Raw genomic sequence first — 18,812 nt, forward strand, 5'->3', positions numbered from 1 at the left:
CATAAACCGTGAAATAAAAACATACAAAAAATTAGGTATGGATTTTAAACTAACAAAAAATTCATAACACGTTATCTACTGACATGTACTACGTTCAAGTAAAGTTTTGACCATTTTTTTTAATAAAATTATAAAATTTCAGTCTTTAAACCTCTTTTTTAATATAAAAAGGATGAGTCAGAATGATTAATTCAATTTTATCTGCTCCATAAACAGTTCTACATAAGCTAATGTGCATTCTAAAAATCTCAAAACTTCTGATAACATCCATCAACCGGTTAAGATTTACAACAAATTTGGTCTGATTTTCACATTGGTCTGAACAAAAACATGGAAGACAGACTGAATGAATTTGCAAATCCACAGTTTGACAGCAGGTGGTGCTTATGAACAGCAGAACAGAGATGTTTCCATAGTAACCTCTGTAAACAAAGCTGCTCTGCGCTTCTAAACACTGCTTTATTGCGCATTACACGGACGGAAGATGGAAAGCAAATGCCATCGAAACTTTTCTGAAGACAGTCGGTTTCCTATTAGGCAATAATACAAATAATTCAATCATACATTCTTTCATATAATTACCCTCAGCAGTCAAATACGGATTTAACGATAATTAAAATACGAAACAGGATAATTAAAATAACCTCACAGCCGATATGTCAAGTATGTCTTGGCGAGCTACCTCCAATCAGGCCACGAGCTACTGGTAGCTCGCCAGCGACGTGTTTGAGATCCCTGAGCTATAGTCTAAGGGTGTGTTCACACTTATGTTTGGTTCGATTAAAACGAACTCTGGTGTGATTGCTCTGTTAGTGCGGTTCGTTTGAGTCAGTGTGAATGCTGCCATCCGAACCCTGGTGCGTACCAAACAAGCGGACTGAGACTGTTAAAAAGATGGGTCCCGGTCCGCTTCCAAACGAACTCTGGTACGGTTCGAATGAAGTATGAATGCAACACGAACCAAATACTTCTAAACGAAACAAAAACAGGAAGTAATGACAAGATGCGACATGATTTAACGACACGGAACGAGCGGTGTAACCACAACAAAATGAGCAGAGGGCAAACGTGGAGCAACGATGAGGTAAAGTGCCTTTTATGTGTTGTGAACATATCACTACACCTTTAGGTTCGGTATCTTTAGGGTCGCTGTCAAAAATGCCACTGTGAACGCTAAGCGGACCAGGACCAAATGTATCATTTTTCTTTTTGGTCCGGACCAAATGAACCAAACGAACCGAACTACAAGTGTGAACACACCCCAAAGCAATCTCTCCTCACAAAGAAAACATTCTGCCACCACTTATGTATTTGACAGGGTGTTCAAATGCTAGGCTGAGGCTCGTCCATCTCTGATGCATATTTTTACCTGCCAGTGCTAATGATGCTGGTTCAGCCTCCACAGGGTGCAACTGAGCCTGAGGGGGCTCCAAGCCAGGAATCAGAGAGTCCAAACACACTTCCGTTTTGGCTGGGAGTAAGACAGAGTGGGGAAAGCACAAAAAAAAAAAAAAAAAAGATACTGCACTGTAAATTATTCATCACATCAAACACATCATTTGTATCTTTCATAACATTCAAACCAATGATTCATGTTTCATTCTGCTGGACCTTGCACGATGCCTTCAACACAGAGACTTGCTGCATATTCCTGTCTATTCCCTGTACAATGGACATTAGGGCTGCACGATATATTGCATGCGATAGTCATGCGCATCTAGTCAACAAAGCGGTTCCGTGATTACGCTAAATCTCCATCACCTGTTTTTCAAATGGGCGGCATTTAATACACAGAGCCGTGGTTCACTGACAAACCACGCACCGCGCTCAGAATCGCAGATGAATCGCCTGCGATATTGAACGTGATATTGCGTGGCTTGTCAGTGAACTACGGCTCTGTGTATTAAATGCCGCTCCATTTGAAAACAGGTGATGGAGATTTAGCGCTAATCACGGAACCGGCTTTACTGACTAGATGCGCATGACTATCGCATGCAATATATCGTGCAGCCCTAATGGACATCATAAAACCTTCCTTTTGCTACTTTGAGCCCTACATGATAAAGACTCTTTGAGTCATCTTGGAAAGGAAGGGTGTGCAAGTCATATCGACTAACAACAGGTGGCTCAGGGTTCGGTACTTGGCCCCCTCATCTTTTTGATATACACAATATTTCTGGGACCCATCACCGAGCAATAATTCACTCTGCTTTTTCTACCAATGCAATGCCTTAACACACTACTCGCGTTTTGTGTGTTGATTTCACAAGATCTCAACATTTACAAATCAAGTTAAATTTCATGTGGCAAAAAGACAAAATTGAAAGCTATCACAAATAATACAAAGACTGGCTTGATTTGCATCAAACAACAAAAAGTGGAAAATGTAATTTGTCTCAGAGAACAGCACGGTGTTTAGTTTAGCTTTTGTAAAAGAAAAGCACAGAGAGAGAGTCAGCAAAAGCTGTTACCATCTCTAGTGTCATCCATGGAACTGCCGAAAGGGTCGGCCATGGACAGCAGATCAGGCAGCATGAGAGAAGTATCTGGAGACTTCAGGCCCTCTATCAGCTTCTCTGTAAGTCAGCCAGTGAAAACAAACAACGTTAGCCAGAATAAACACAGAAATATGTGCAGAAACTGAGAGGAAAGCGAAAGGACAATGGAGGATTTGAAAGCCAGACTGATGATAAGAAAAAGGTAACTTTAACAAACACAAATAAGCCAGCTGAAGAATTATCAATGGGTCTAAATCATACACTGCACAATGCAGGTTGACAAAACAATGTAAAACTATTTTGTTCTGCTTTACACTTTGCTGTTTGACTACAATGACAAAGTATTTTGAACTTGAACTTTAAGTGAATGGGATAAAAACAAACCATTAGAGGTAGGGTGGCTCATCTAAGTACTAATGCAGTAAATGCAGGAAGTGGGGAAAAAAATAAAAATAAAAATCAACAAATCAAATGTTAACACAAAGATATGCCTAAAGATACACAAAAAAGAAACTGATATTAATGTATTGGTATGTCCTTTCAACCAGTATTAATGTATGATATCGAATGACAATTATTTCAGTAACTTTTACATTTACTTAGTTTTGTATATTTTCCAATTTCTGAATATTTACTTGATGCTGTTGAAAGATATCTGAAAAAGCACAAGCAGATTTATGTAATTATAATTTATATTTAGTTTCTTTGTTGCATTTGTTCTTTTTATTTGACATTTATTATTATAACTTTTTCAATAATTACTAGAAAAGGCCAAGGACTAACTGCGTCAGGTTGATTGTTAATAAAAAAAAAAGTGTTAAATAGTACATTCGTGTTTCCTCTGGTAGCAAAACTGTTACTGTGAATCACAACATTTCAAAGCATTGGTATTGTGGTGTGTGCACCGCAGTGTGTGGTGACCACTACGGTGCATAGAGGTCAGGTAAGGCTGGCATGGACCTCTGGATTACCTGGCACAGCTAGCAAACCAGCTACCGGTTCTAAGCCCAGAATGTCAGCAGGTCTTTCAGCTGTTTCAGAGCAGAGAAAGAGAAAATTAGAAATGCTAAAGTCGTCAAGAAGTGATGAAATGGGTGGCATTACATGCAGAGTATCAGTTTAAAGGGGTGGTTGATTGCGATTTCACTTTTTTAATGTTAGTCTGTGTAATGTTGCTGTTTGAACATAAACAATATCTGCAAAGTTACAACGCTGAAAATTCAATGCAAACGAATATCGTCTTTTAAAATTAAGGCAGTTTAATGTCTACAAAAACGGCTCGTAGGGACTACAACGAGTTACTTCCCGGGTTCGTAACGTCACAACCCCAGATAAACCCCGTTCCCGGGAGCATGCAACTAAGGCCAAATTTACACTGCATGGTTCAAGTGACCCACTTCCGATTTTTTCCTCCCGTGTGGCACAGATCGGATATGGCTCACGACCGTGTAATCAGGGAGAAAAAAAAAAAAAATCACATGGATTCCGATATTCTCAGATCTGTTTCAGGCCTCATTCATATGTGGAAATAAATCAGATATGAATCGGATACGTGCATTTGCGCCTGCTGTGTAAGCGGACAAATTGGATATTCCCCTGTAAATGTGACTCCTACGTCATTGAGAAGTACATTTTTTAAAACATTTAGCGGTACAGACATACCTGTAACAAATGAAACATCTCTAGTTGAGTAGCAGAGTATTAATTTTGTTCGTTTGTGTTAAATAAAAGGCGATCTGATGCTGAAATGTGTTGCTTTTGAAATCACGCAAAGTGCTTGTTACTGCTGTTGTCATTGACGACAGCTTGTGCACAGACGAGCGCTTCACTTCCGTTCCTTCCATTGCAACCACTTAAATAAAATGCACACAAACATGTCCCTACCTTTGATATACAATCACTGATGAACTCATTTGGTTTTAATTACTAAAACACAGGCGATGTGACATGTTTAACAATATCTACCACCTGAGTATTATTCTACTTGCAAGCTTTCAGCGGAGCTGCGTACATCACTGTCCTGAAGAATTTGTACTAGGCTATATAATTATTTTGATGTAGCCTATAGATGTAACTACTGCATTAAAAATGTTTCTATATGAATTCCATGTCAATAAATTAAACTCAATGTACTATTCAAATTGATTGGTGATGTCATATGTGCTATTTTTGGCTTGTTTCAGCAAGTGCAGTGTAAAATGCACACATCGGAAACGGGTCACTTTTAAAAGAAATGTAAGCACGTCGTCCAAAAGAAATCAGATATAGTCACAAAATCGGAATTGGTCATCAAGACCTGCAGTGTAAATGCAGCCTAAGGGGGCGAGGCCATGTTGCACTGCTTTAGAGAAGAGGAAGACTTGTTGCCATGCCGTCAAAACTAGGGTTGCATGAAAAATCTATTCATATATGAATCGCGATTCTGTCTTCTAACAATAATGGATTCACAAGTTTCAAAATCACAAGTTTCATGTTCTAAAGCAGCAGTTCTTAATCCTGTTCCTCGTGTCCCCTGCTCTGCATCTCTCTCTCATTCACATCATCAGCTCAGCTCCAACAACGAACTGTTCCAATTATACACTTATTTTCACATGGCTATGAGAAGCGTTAAACATGGACGCGTGTGCGGTTGCCGTACTGTATTAAAGCTTTAATCAAGATAAAACTGTATATTAAAAGCTAACAGAAGCAATAGCATTTACAAATAACAGCATATCTAAAAGTATGAGACAACAACAAACAAAAAAACATACCACTGAGAGCCGTGCTTGCACAGGTTCTGTGCGATCCTCTTCACTAATATCCTCAGCGTCTCAATTGGGCTCAAATTGATAAGCAATATTGACGACGTCATTGTTTACAATACAACCGGACCACATGCCGCTGACCTGAGGGGCACTGGCAGTTTAGAGAATCACAACACACTGAGCCAGCTAACCAATCTGAGCCCATCGCGTATTTCTGAGGGAGGGGCTTCATAAAAACAGGAAATCATCAACGCGTTTATAGGAGAAGGGACAGAGCGGTGTAGAATAAAGGTAAATTATGTGAAAAAACATTATGCGTTTTTAAAAAAAAAACAAAGAATTAACATGTTAGTCTGCACCAGAGGTGGGTAGTAACGAGTTACATTTACTTCGTTACATTTACTTGAGTGAATTTTTTGGGTAACTAATACTTTTAGAGTATATTTAAAAATGGGTACTTTTACTCTTACTCAAGTACATTTTTAGTGAAAAAACGGTACTTTTACTTCGTTACTGTGGGCCACGCTCCTCTTGTTACTTTATCTTAATGCATACATGTTAAAAATCCTTCAATTTATTAAGCGCGCCATCTACTTTTTTTTCTGGGCAATGAGCGATGCCCGTTCGCGAATGATTAATTATTTTGAGTCAATTCTGTTCGAAGGCTTGATCAAACCAGTTGGCAGACCAGTGAATCGGTTCGCGAATCAGTTTGAATGATTCGTTCAGTTCCCTGCCGCACGCGCTGAGTCGTCTGAAGCGGCTCTCACTCAGAGTTGTAACATCAAGAGCGTTGAAGACGTGGCTTTGGATCTACAGTCAGTTGAAAGCAAATCTGCAAAGGCTATGGTTTGCTATGAAGATCTTTATTAGATGAACGCTGCGTGTGCTGTCGGTTCCACAGGTATAGATTCGATTACAATACACGATACCACTATGACATTACAGTTTGTTGTACATGTACCTTACACATTAAATACAATGTATAATTTATTCATTAAATAAGATGTGACAGAGAATGAAATAAACACCCGCCAAACCCGCGTTAGTTCCAGGAGGAATGCCTAGACACAATTAATATTGATATTTTCACAATATTTACGCTTGCAGAAATAAAGGCAACATTTGTTTACATTTTGCAGAACAGACGGAAGAAGTGCATTTGTTTCGTTATGTTCAGATGTTCTGTAGCGGTCGTGTGAGGAGATTTCACTCTTCTCCGTGTAAGAGGTTATATACATTTATAATACAAAATTAAACTTTAAAATATAACTTAATTTAACTCAGTGATGCAAATCAGAATTTGTATCAGCTGTTACTCCAGTTTTCAGAGTAATAAGATCCTTCAGAAATCATTCAAATATATTGATTTATTACATGTGTTGTTGAGAAAAAAAAAAAAAAAAGCATATGCTGGTTAGGTATGTTTTGAAGCTGGGATGCTGGTCATGTGCTGGTCTTGAGCTGGTCGGACCAGCAAATGACCAGCTTAAACCAGCTCAAACCAGCATCCCATGCTTCAAAACATACCTAACCAGCATATGCTGTTTTTTTCAACAGGGAACAGTTTTGCTGCTTAATATTTTTTGGAATCTGTGACAGTTTGTTCAGGATTCTTTTATGAATAGAAAGCTAAAAAAGAACAGCATTGATAATAAATCAGGCTGATAAAAATTCTGATTTGCATCACTGAAATAAATTACATAATTTTTTTTTACAAATTTTTAAATATTTTGAACGGCAGTGTGTGTGTGTGTGTGTGTGTGTGTGTGTATATAAAATGTATCTATATATCTAAATAGAAATAGACTATATTCAGCATATGATCCAAAGTAACTAGTAACTAACTACTTGAGTAGTTTTTTTATCGGATACTTTTTTACTCTTACTCAAGTAACTATTCAGACTATTACTTTTACTTGAGTAAATATTTCTTCAAGTACTTTTACTTTTACTTGAGTACAGTTTTTGGGTACTCTACCCACCTCTGGTCTGCACCCCATAAACACAATCAAGCCTAGAAAGAAAAAACAGTCAACCACCCCTTTAAACAGAGGAAGCAGGCAGACTCAGCAGGAATGCTGAGGTAACAGAATATCAATGGCCAAATACAGACAAAAAAGAAGCCATGATGTCACTATTAAGGACATCTACAATATATTCGCAATGATTTATATTTGTTAAGGGAATTCAATTCACTCAAATTTATGTAAGAGTGGAACATTAGTTTAGAGCTGATGGTACACCTACCAGAGGATGGAGGAGCAGGTTCTGCAGCCTCCAGCCCAGGAATAAGACTCTCAGTAGCAGCGATCAGAGGTTCAACAGGTTCTGCAAACAAAAAAAAAACAAACAAAAAAAAAACTAATACATTAATAATTCAATTCCAAAATTCATCTCTCACCCACCCACCAATGCATAATAAAATGTGCAGTAAAAATCTTTTTTTGACTCTCCACACACATATTATATACACATATACATATACATACATATACAGTCATGGCCAAAAATATCAGCACCCTTGGTAAATATGATCAAAGGCGGCTGTGAAAATTAATCTGCATTGTTAATCCTTTTGATCTTTTATTTTTTTTAAATAAATAAAATAAAATAAAAATCTAACCTTTCATTGGATAATAAGAGTTGAAAATGGGGGGAAATATCATTGAGATATATGTTTTTCTCTAATACACATTGGCCACAATTAACGGCACCCTTTTATTCAATACTTTTTGAAACCTCCATTTGCCAGTTTAACAGCTCTAAATTTTCTCCTATAATGCCTGATTAGGTTAGAGAACACTTGACGAGATCAGAGACCATTGCTTCATCCAGAATCACTCCAGACTCTTTAGATTCCCAGCTCCATGTTGGTGCTTCTTCTCTTCAGTTCACCACTCATTTTCTATAGGGTTCAGGTCAGAGGACTGGAATGGCCAGCAGAAGCTTGGTTTTGTGCTCAGTGACCCATTTTTGTGTTGTTTTTGAGGTTTGTGTTTGTATTATTGTACGGTTGGAAGATCCAAACAGGGCCCATTATAAGATTATAACAGAGTCAGTCACTTATTGTTTTTTTTTTATCTGTTGGTATTTGATAGAATCCATGATGCCATGTGTCTAAACAAGATGTCTAGGACCTCCAGTAGAAATATAGGCACACAACATCAAAAATACAGCAGTATTTCATTGTACACATGGGGTACTTTTTATCCCTGTGTTCACCAAACCCATCTTGAGTGTTTGCTGCTAAAAAGCTCATTTTTTAGTTTCATCTGACCATAGAAGCCAGTCCCATTAGAAGTTCAAGTCGTGTCTGATAACTGAATATGCTGGAGGTTTTTTTTGGATGAGCTAGGAGAATTTTTCTTGAAACCCTCCCAAACAACATGTGGTGATGTAGGTGCTGTTTGACAATTGTCTTAAGGTTTTCTGACCCTGAGGCTCAACTATTTTCTGCAATTCTCCAGCTGTGGTCCTTGGAGAGTCTTTAGCCACTCAAACTCTCCTTCTCACCGTGCATTAGGACGATATAGACACACGTCCTCTTCCAGGCAGTTTCGTAACATTTTATGTTGATTGGAAATTCTTAATTATTGTCCTGATTGTGTAAATGGGAATTTTCACTGCTCTAGCTCTTTTCTTAAAGCCACTTCACTAATTTGTGAAGCTCAATTATCTTTTGCTGCACATCAGAAATATATTCTTTGGTTTTTCTCATTGTGATGGATGATTAAGGGAATTTGGGCTTTGTTTTCCCTCCTATTTATATTTCTGTGAAACAGGAAGCCATGGCTGGATAATTTTATGTTTATAATCACCCTGTAGTGCTCAAAATTGTGAATATGAATGAGAATATACTTATACAAATTTCTAGGTGTGCCAATAATTGTGTCCAACGTGTATTTGAGAAAAACATTTATTTCATGATATTTCACCCCATTTTAAATTCTTATTATCTAATGAAATGTTATTTAAATTTTTTAAATAAAAGATCAAAAGGATTAACAATGCAGATTCATTTTCACGGCCTTCTTTGATCATATTTACCAAGGGTGCCGATATTTTTGGCCATGACTGTACATATACAGTGTCTCACAGAAGTGAGTACACCCCTCACATTTTTGTAAATATTTTATTATATCTTTTCATGTGACAACACAAGAAATGACACTTTGCTACAATGTAAAGTAGTGAGTGTACAGCTTGTATAACAGTGTAAATTTGCTGTCCCCTCAAAATAACTCAACACACAGCCATTAATGTCTAAAACGCTGGCCACAAAAGTGAGTACACCCCTAAGTGAAAATGTCCAAATTGGGCCCAGAGCCACCATTATTTTCCAGCACTGCCTTAACCCTCTCGGGCATGGAGTTCACCAGAGCTTCACAGGTTGCCACTGGAGTCTTCTTCCACTCCTCCATGACGACATCACGGAGCTGGTGGATGTTAGAGACCTTGCGCTCCACCACCTTCCATTTGAGGATGCCCCACAGATGCTCAATAGGGTTTAGGTCTGGAGACATGCTTGGCCAGTCCATCACCTTTACCCTCAGCTTCTTTAGCAAGGCAGTGGTCATCTTGGAGGTGTGTTTGGGGTCGTTATCATGTTGGAATACTGCCCTGCGGCCCAGTCTCTGAAGGGAGGGGATCATGCTCTGCTTCAGTATGTCACAGTACATGTTGGCATTCATGGTTCCCTCAATGAACTGTAGCTCCCCAGTGCCGGCAGCACTCACGCAGCCCCAGACCATGACACTCCCACCACCCATGCTTGACTGTAGGCAAGACACACTTGTCTTTGTACTCCTCACCTGGTTGCCGCCACACACGCTTGACACCATCTGAACCAAACAAGTTTATCTTAAGTCTCATCAGACCACAGGACATGGTTCCAGTAATCCAGACAGGCTGACCCCCCACCCCTTCAACCTCTGCAGCAATGCTGGCAGCACTCATACGTCTATTTCCCAAACACAACCTCTGGATATGACGCTGAGCACGTGCACTCAACTTCTTTGGTCGACCATGGCGAGGGCCTGTTCTGAGTGGAACCTGTCCTGTTAAACCGCTGTATGGTCTTGGCCACCGTGCTGCAGCTCAGTTTCAGGGTCTTTGCAATCTTCTTATAGCCTACGCCATCTTTATGTAGAGCAACAATTCTTTTTTTTCAGATCCTCAGAGTTCTTTGCCATGGGGTGCCATGTTGAACTTCCAGTGACCAGTATAAGAGAGTGAGAGCGATAACACCAAATTTAACACACCTGCTCCCCATTCACACCTGAGACCTTGTAACACTAACAAGTCACATGACACCGGGGAGAGAAAATGGCTAATTGGGCCCAATTTGGACATTTTCACTTAGGGGTGTACATATATATAGTGTAGGATGTGATAAGATAAGATGTGATAAGATATTACAGTAGTCTGTGAGAAAGTAAAGTTACCATCAGCTAGCTTGGCGAAGTCTTTGTTGAGCAGGTCCTCAGCTGTAAGTTTGGAGAAATTGTCATCACCAAAGGGATTCCAGGTGGGCTGGTCAGGGAGGCTTTTTAGGCTAGCGGCTGAGGCAGGAGCTTGAGGAACAGAAGTGCTGCCCTGCAGGGCAGGCTGGTACACACTCTGCTGGGAGGACTGGGGAGAGTTGGATGGGGTGGCACTGGCTGACCTAATTGTGCCCAAATAAAGAAACAAGTGCTCAGACAATAGTTTTAAGTAAGTTCAAACTGACACAACATTTTTTCTTGGCTAAGTAGGGAGTATAATAGCAGTGTCTCTCTCTACATTTATACGTTATGATTTCTCACTTTGACTTGTTAAGGCTGGCCTCTGCTGTGGCCGCCTGTAGCTGCTGAGTGGACTGGCTGACCGGAACACCGAACATAGCGCTGTGAGTGACATCACTCTGAATGCGTCTGTGCCCCGCCTTCTGGGCCGTCCTTGGGGACGAGGGAGGAGTTTGGGAAAGGCCCGGAGCCGCAGGCTGAAGAAATGACAGCAGGATAAGCAAGTAAGAACACTTAAAATACAGAGAATTTAGAGGGACATAAAATTTTAATTTAAATGCAGTGAAATGGCATGAATTAAAAAAAACATGAAAAACCAAAGGTGCATACAGATAAGAAATAAATATAAAAAACTGATACATAATTTACATGACCTTTTTTCTGTAAAAAAAATTGTTCAGTCAAAATTGTCGTCAGACTCAGAAATCGCTTGGTTGTTTGAGGTAACAAAAAAAGTTTTTTTTTTATAAACTCCAAAATCACATCTATACTCACAGGTAGTATTAGCTACACTTCTAATATTTCAATATTTCACAATATAACTCACTTTTAACTAACTAATTTTTTGATCAAGAACATGCTGCCACGTTGAGCCTAAGATAATTCTTTCAAAAACAAAAACAAACAAATAAAACAAACAAACAAAAAAAACTTATCTTTGTGTATACAGTGAATAGTAAATATATGGAAAAATAGTAGTGTAAACAGGAAATTATTGTAAATTAATTTGTGCAAGCACGGCTCTCAATGGTATGCTTTTTGTTTGTTGTTGTCTCATACTTTCTGATGCTAAAGTCATTTCCATATCAACTGATCTCAATATATTGGATATTTACTACACCGTCTGAACAATTGGATTTCAATTTTTAGACAATCTTCAGAGCAAATAAACCAAAACGAGCAAACATCTGTCACACAAACAATCAAAAACATCTACAATGATCCAAAATAAACCAAGGATGGACAGATGGAGGCAACACAATGGATGAGGCGCAGCCCCTTCATAAGGTGCATCATTAGTGAGAGTGAGGCTGCCAGCTCTTTGAATCAAACAGGACAGAGCAGCATGCACACGATGGAGGTGATTACCCTCTCCTCTGCTGTCTCTGGGCTGATTTGGGATTGAGGTGCTGGCTGCTGGACAGTGGGCGGCACTGCTGCAGGCTCAGCCTGTGCTGGAGGCAGGGCACCAGGTGGCTGAGTGGCAGTGGGCTGGATGGGCACCTGCTGCTGCTGAGCCACAGACGCCTGCTTACGACGAGCGCTCCGTGCAGGCGCGGTGGGTGGGGCAGGGCTGGATGGAGGAGGAGTGGCTACTGCTTTCTGAGGGGCAGGGCTGCCAGCTGCAACTGGAACACCCCCTCCTGCTAGTGCAGTCGCAGCTATGACGGCGATGGGCTGCACGGGCTGTCACACAGACAACTAAACTATGATGTGAACCATAAATATGACCTTTACACATCACTGTTACTTTAGTTTAATAAATGCGATCTACAGGCTGGAACAGAAATTTAAATTAGTTCAAATAAAGTGACACCCTTTCTTTTTACCCAGATTTAAAATACGATTGGCATCTCTCACAATCAATAAGTGAGTTTGAGGTGGGGCTATTTGTTCATCCTACCAACTGGAAATCAGTAATCTTTGCGATCACATTTATTGGCACAGAAATTACACATTCTGTTATGAGGGCCTTTCACACTGCTTTAGGTTCCAGAACTAAAAGTACAGTACTAAAGTACTGGGACGATTTTGCGCAAAATATTTCCCAGTACCATTTAAAGGGTTGCATTCGCACCGACAATGGGTACTAAGAAGTGACGTAAGCTGGTCGATAGCGACGTCATTTGTACGCAGCGTTCAACAACGTAAACAAAGAAGAACAAAGTTAACAACAGGAGGATGGAGGATGCTGTGATCGGAGCTGTGTTTTTGTTATGTCTTGCGGGTTTCACAATAATGGACATGGAATTTCGGTGTATACGTCAAGCGATTGAAAAAACGGAAAGGAGGAAGTCAAATCTCCAACGACAACTTGCAGTGCTACACTTCATTGAGGCTGATAGAAGCACAAAACGCCATAGACAAAGTCTTCAAGTAAATGCCGTTTATAAATGCTCTCAGTATGATACAATGTTTACACAGTATATGTTTACACTGTGTTTTAAATCATGGCGGGTGAGGGCGTTTTCGTACGGCGAACACTTACGTCACGGATAGTTCCTAGAACTGTTTTAGACCCTACTCTGAAGTAGGAGCTAATTTAGTTCCTCCAAACTGAGTTCCTGGAACTAAATCCGTTCCTAGTTCCCGCGGTGCAAACACTCCAAAAAGTGGGTAGTTCCACAATTAGTTCAGGTACTATAAAAAGGTTCCTGCGGTGCGAAAGGCCCTATGGTATTAAATTTAATGAAGTTAAATTAGAACAGCGTTACACTGTGCTTTTATGCCATTTTATCTTCCTAGTTAACCAAAATTCTTGCAATTTCTTACTATCCTAAAATACTTCCTGCTCTGTAATAGACTATAAAATTAAAAAGAGCTGAGCATTGTAGGTTTTGATTAGTGCAGTGAGGTACAGACAAAGTAAAGAGACTCACCGTTTTCTGCTGAGGGGTCGGAGATGCCTGGGCTTTCTGAGACTGTAGTGCTGCGGCCGGCTGAGCCAAGTTCATGCTGACAGCTAAGAAACACACAGAGAACAATTGTGCATTTTAATATTTATTTTGAATGAATATAGTATCTCATAAGAGAAATCAGCCAAACTTATTAAGACTGACAATAAAATAAAAAAGAACTATTAGGGCTGTCACAAACGATTATTTTCATAAACAAGTAATTGGCAAATTATTCTGACAATTAATCGAGGAATCAGATAATTATAAATAATTTTTTTAATAATTAATTTTTAAAAAATACCTAAACAAACAATAGCCTTCAAAATGACTTAAAATTTGTGTTAATTTCATAAACGAGATCTATGACGAAAAATGTTCATTGACGAGCTTTTTTCCCATGACTAAGACGAGATGACAATAAGGTCAATAAGACTATATCAGCATGCAATTTCGTTGACAAAATAAGAGGAGACTAAAATGTATTAAAAAAGATAAAAACTTTACCAAAAACCTCTTTTTATTTTCATCAAAAGGAGACAAAATGCTATTGCGGACTGCTCTACACGCGAGCTTTCATGAGTGTGGTTGCCAGATATCAAAAGTTCAAATTCCCAAATAAGAGCTTCGCTGTTATAAGGATATATTTTCTGCCCAGTGTTTTGCTTATTTTAAGAAATCTGCCAACCATGCACACGCGCTCGCTCCTCATTGCAGAAACGCCGCCGCCGATAACCTGAAAACACCGACAAACAAGCTGGAATTCAGTGATCTAAATGAAAGTGTCACTCAGCCGGTCTGTCTCTCATACAACTCCTTGTGCTCCGAAAATATCTACCGGCTATCTTCTAATTTTTTCTTGTTGTTTTTGTTATGGAAACAACTCACCACTCACTTGTCATTGGTCAGCTGTCAAAAAGACGCTTGACGTAGGGCATTTTTTTCACAAAAGTTGAACTTTTTTCAACTTGAAAAGATACTCTGAGCTGCAGAAAAAGACGCAGTGGCGTTTTAAAAAGCGTTCAGGACTTTAAAAAACACGGTTTACTCCATAGGATTATAATGTAAAACAGACGCTGGCAGCTTCAAAAAAGACGCCAAGTGTGAGCATAGCCTAAAACGCTCATACATTTCATTGACTTAAACAAAAACAGGACAAGGTTGACTAAATATGATATCTAAAATGTACGTTTGAGTAAGACTAAGACTAAATCAAAAACGTTTGCCAAAATTAATACTGCTGTACAGTTAATTAATAATAATAATCTTATTGCTACAATGTCAAGTTTTCATTGATTAAAACTAGACTAAAATACTTCAGGTTTTCTTTGACTAAAACTAGACTAAAATGTTGAGACTTTTAGTCGACTAAAACTTGACCAAAACTAAATAGGATAAGGTTGACTAAATATGATAAAAACTAACAAGGACATTTAACACGGGACTAAGACTAAAATTGAAAATAGCTGATAAAATTAACACTACTTAAAATACATATATAATAGCAATGAGGAAATACTAATTGGTTCAAATATCAAAAGCAAGTAATCATATGGTTCTATTGAAAAAAAAAAAAAAAACTGTTAAAATACATAATGTATTACAAACAATAGAACTAAAGTACTAGAGATGCACCAACTGCAATTTTCTTGGCCAATTCCGATTTTTTTTGTAATTGTGACCTGCTGATACCGATTTTTGCAGATTCTGATTTTAAAACAATAGTTGACACCATATACAAACAAAAATCTATACTTTAATGCAAAAAAAAATATATATATTTACATAAATTATTAAACATTACAATTCCCCCAATCTGGACAAAGTTACAAATGTTCTCTCACCTAAACAACTCTGTGACTAGAAAAGAGGTAGAAATGAAAATTAACTGAAAAGGAGTTGCTGTACTATTTAACAAAACAGATGTCATTTCCCACTATTTCTTAAATTGTCATTTTTCACTAACCTTATAAAATGTGTCATCCTTTACATCAAATTCTAACATTGTTTCAATTAATTCAGTTAGAATAAGAAACTAGTGTAGAGCTGTTACCATTCAAATGAAATAACAAATAAGAAATGTTGGGGAAAATGCAATGATAGTTTTATATATGAAACCAAACCAGAAGACGGCGGCAAATGACTGTTTGAATGAGTGAGTCATTTAGTCCTTCATCCAACATATTCGTTCAAACTAGGGATGTTCATTTCGGTTATTTTTCCTAACCGACAACCGACGCTCGTTAACCGATTATTAACCGTTAACCGACAAGATTATTTTGAATTAGAACTGAATTAAATTAGAAAGAATAAGTGTCTGTGACCCGTTAAAAATACTAACATTTGTTTTCCAGGGATTAATTTTACATGCGCAAAATGCAACAAACAACAGAACATGAGGATTCACATGGTCATCACATCGTTTCGTTTAGCCTAAATTAATTCGTTTTGGTTTGTCGTTTAGCTAGGCCTATAGCTTCTTACATTTTTAATTATTCTTTTCTAAATAGCCTACTGTTAATTGAAAGGATTTGTTGAGGGGTGAGGGGAACTAAAATAGCCTATATGTTTACATTGTTTATTATAATGTTTGTAATTCGCGTCGGCCTATTTCTGAATGAAATAATAAAATGCGACTTATATGCGACTTATGTTTTTTTTCTCTTTCTCTCTCTCTAAAAAACGTTTTATTTTATTTTTTTTATACGAGTAGCTTATTTTAACCATGCAGCAAACCTTTTAAAATATTTTGATAAATTACTGAAAAATAAATAAATAAGTGACTTTAAACCGTTTAACTGATTGCATTAATCGGTCAAAATTCTAATCAGTCGGTTAAACGGTTAAAATGAACATCCCTAGTTCAAACAGCTGATTCATTCAGAAAAAAGGCAAGTGACTACTGTCTTTATGAATGGTTTACTGAATCATTGACTCACTTGATTTGTTCAAAAGTGTGAATTCATTCAGTAATGAAACACCACTGTGTTGCTCAAAAATGTTCTGATATGGCTTTGATTGGAACTATTTTCATCAGCAAAATTGAGCAAAAACAGTCAATGTGTCTAAAATGAAAGTTACTTAATTTTAACTTCTTGTTTATTGAACTACTATTGTATAAAATCACATTGCAATCGTGTTGAAACATAAAAAAATAAAATAAATAAATCATAAAATTGTTATGCTCACATACATGGAAGGGTTGAAGAACAGTTCATAATATTGGTACCTATTGGCTGGGCGGCCCCAGCGGGCAGGTTGGCTCTCTTGCGTGGGGTCAGGGCAGCAGGCTGGATGGGCAAGATGCCCCCTAGTGCCTGGGACTGGGATTGTGCTGCTTTGGGCCGCTGGCGTGGGGTGATGGAGGTTTCAGTGGTGGGAATGGGGTCTGTAAGTCTACGGAACAAAACATGAAGACACAAATTTCAGGTCAAATTTACCAACCACAGAGTACTATGGAGTCTCTGGACAAATACCTCGCCTTGGTCTGCGTTTGGCTCTTCTTTACGGCTGCTTCGCTTGCTCGGATTGGCTCAGGAAGTTTAGCAGGAATGGGAGAATTCTGGGGGGACATATTTCAGATTAGTCTTGTTTTTATGCTTTCAGGCATTCCTGCAGGCTGACATACACAAGCACCCAATCCAACAACTGATCCCAGAAGTAAAAGCACTGACCCAACAACAGGCTGAGAGTGACCGCAGAGAAGAGGAAGGAAAGAGACTAACCTTGACGTTTTGGACAGGGCAGTCCCGCCTGGCCAGTTTGAAAGCAAAGTAGGACACCTGATAAATGTCAGGCCTCTTATCAGGGTCTGGTTCCAGCATGTACCCTGACAAAATCACCAACACAGAGAGAAGGACAGAGGAGGGAGAGCAGGAGAAACAGAGATTGAGTATCGCCACGTGACAGACAGAAGTAGGGCAGAGCAGATGATCGGTATTTAGTGTTTATTGATATAAGGAAGTTGAAGGAAGTGTTCATCCAAAAATGAGTCTACTTACCCTCAATTTGTTTGAAAACCATTTGTACTTTCATGAAAAAGCGTATCCTTGCTTATGTATTGTGTGTGTGTGTGTGTGTGTGTGTGTGTGTATATATATATATTAACGCATGCAATCAATCTAAAAATTTTAACGTGTTAATATTTTAACGTGAATTAATCATTTGATAAGGTTTGACCCCAACTTCTTCCTGTCATTGCAGCGCGGAAGGTTATCTATCATTGTGTGATGAGGGTACAGCGAACCAGTGTTGCAGCACAAGTGGGCTTTTTTGAAAATACAGTCGCGGAAAAAATTACAGAGGGCTACTGTTTTTTATGGGCTACTTTTATAATGTACCACGGCTGCCCAAGGTGTATATAGACAAATAAAAATTTAAATAGATTCTTTTACTAATGTGTATTATACTTGGAATGTATACCTGGCAACTTAAGAACGGAGAGGCGGTTGTAACATCACAAACAACGTGAGTTTCAGCAGAGCATACATGTCAAGGCTTTTACACAGCAGAAATAAACATGACAACAGCCACTATAGATTATATAAGATAAAAACACAATTACGATAGGATATTTGTATGTGATTTTCCTGAGTTGAATGTGTACATCTGAAATGCTAATTTGTGCAGCGATATAAAAGGCTATAAATAGCATATTTTAACAACAGTAAACGACCAAATTCCACATGTGATCGTAAAAGGAAGTTATTACAAACACTCGATGGTGGTTTGAAGTGAGTTAAAAGTGTACTATTAAATCTCATAAATTGTCTTATGTAGCATGATGCTAATATTAGCTCTAATGCACCTGCAGAACAGGTCCAATTCTTCATAAAGCATTTTGTCATAATACTTCATGTAAGGTCGCAAGAAAATGTTTTGTTGTGTTTATTTAGAAATACTTTTGATAATAGTTGGGTAAATGTATACTGGGACTGAAGCGATGCGACTTGGTAAACATTTTATTGCCAGTATAAAGGCTGAAAATGGCTGAATAAAAACAAAAGAATAATGCTAAAAGAATAATAAGGATTATGTCTCATACCTGGCAGAAGTGTGCAAGGTTCTGTTTTCCTAAACTAGTTTGTCATGCATTTCTTTATTTCAACACATTTACAGGTAAATCCTAGTATTTTAAATTTGCGATTAATCATAATATATATGTGC

The 18,812-nt window shown here is 38.3% G+C and overlaps 1 protein-coding gene across 3 annotated transcripts in view; it reads right to left on the bottom strand.

Moving 5' to 3' along the window:
- aak1b (AP2 associated kinase 1b) overlaps positions 1 to 18,812 on the bottom strand; it is a 60,546-nt gene that overhangs the window by 12,428 nt on the left and 29,306 nt on the right. For 2 of the 3 annotated variants that reach the window (XM_058788877.1, XM_058788879.1), the window contains exons 8-18: positions 17,372 to 17,475; positions 17,123 to 17,208; positions 16,876 to 17,042; positions 13,632 to 13,714; positions 12,121 to 12,438; positions 11,053 to 11,228; positions 10,693 to 10,913; positions 7,496 to 7,576; positions 3,470 to 3,529; positions 2,472 to 2,576; positions 1,370 to 1,471 (exon numbers count right to left, since the gene is read on the bottom strand). In XM_058788877.1, the coding sequence (XP_058644860.1) occupies positions 1,370 to 1,471; positions 2,472 to 2,576; positions 3,470 to 3,529; positions 7,496 to 7,576; positions 10,693 to 10,913; positions 11,053 to 11,228; positions 12,121 to 12,438; positions 13,632 to 13,714; positions 16,876 to 17,042; positions 17,123 to 17,208; positions 17,372 to 17,475 (1,503 nt within the window). The remainder of the gene's footprint in view (positions 1 to 1,369; positions 1,472 to 2,471; positions 2,577 to 3,469; positions 3,530 to 7,495; positions 7,577 to 10,692; positions 10,914 to 11,052; positions 11,229 to 12,120; positions 12,439 to 13,631; positions 13,715 to 16,875; positions 17,043 to 17,122; positions 17,209 to 17,371; positions 17,476 to 18,812) is intronic. The other variant, XM_058788878.1, reaches the window with a different exon arrangement.

The sequence above is a fragment of the Onychostoma macrolepis genome, chromosome 10 (assembly GCF_012432095.1).
Source record: "Onychostoma macrolepis isolate SWU-2019 chromosome 10, ASM1243209v1, whole genome shotgun sequence".
In the NCBI taxonomy this organism is placed as follows: domain Eukaryota; kingdom Metazoa; phylum Chordata; class Actinopteri; order Cypriniformes; family Cyprinidae; genus Onychostoma; species Onychostoma macrolepis.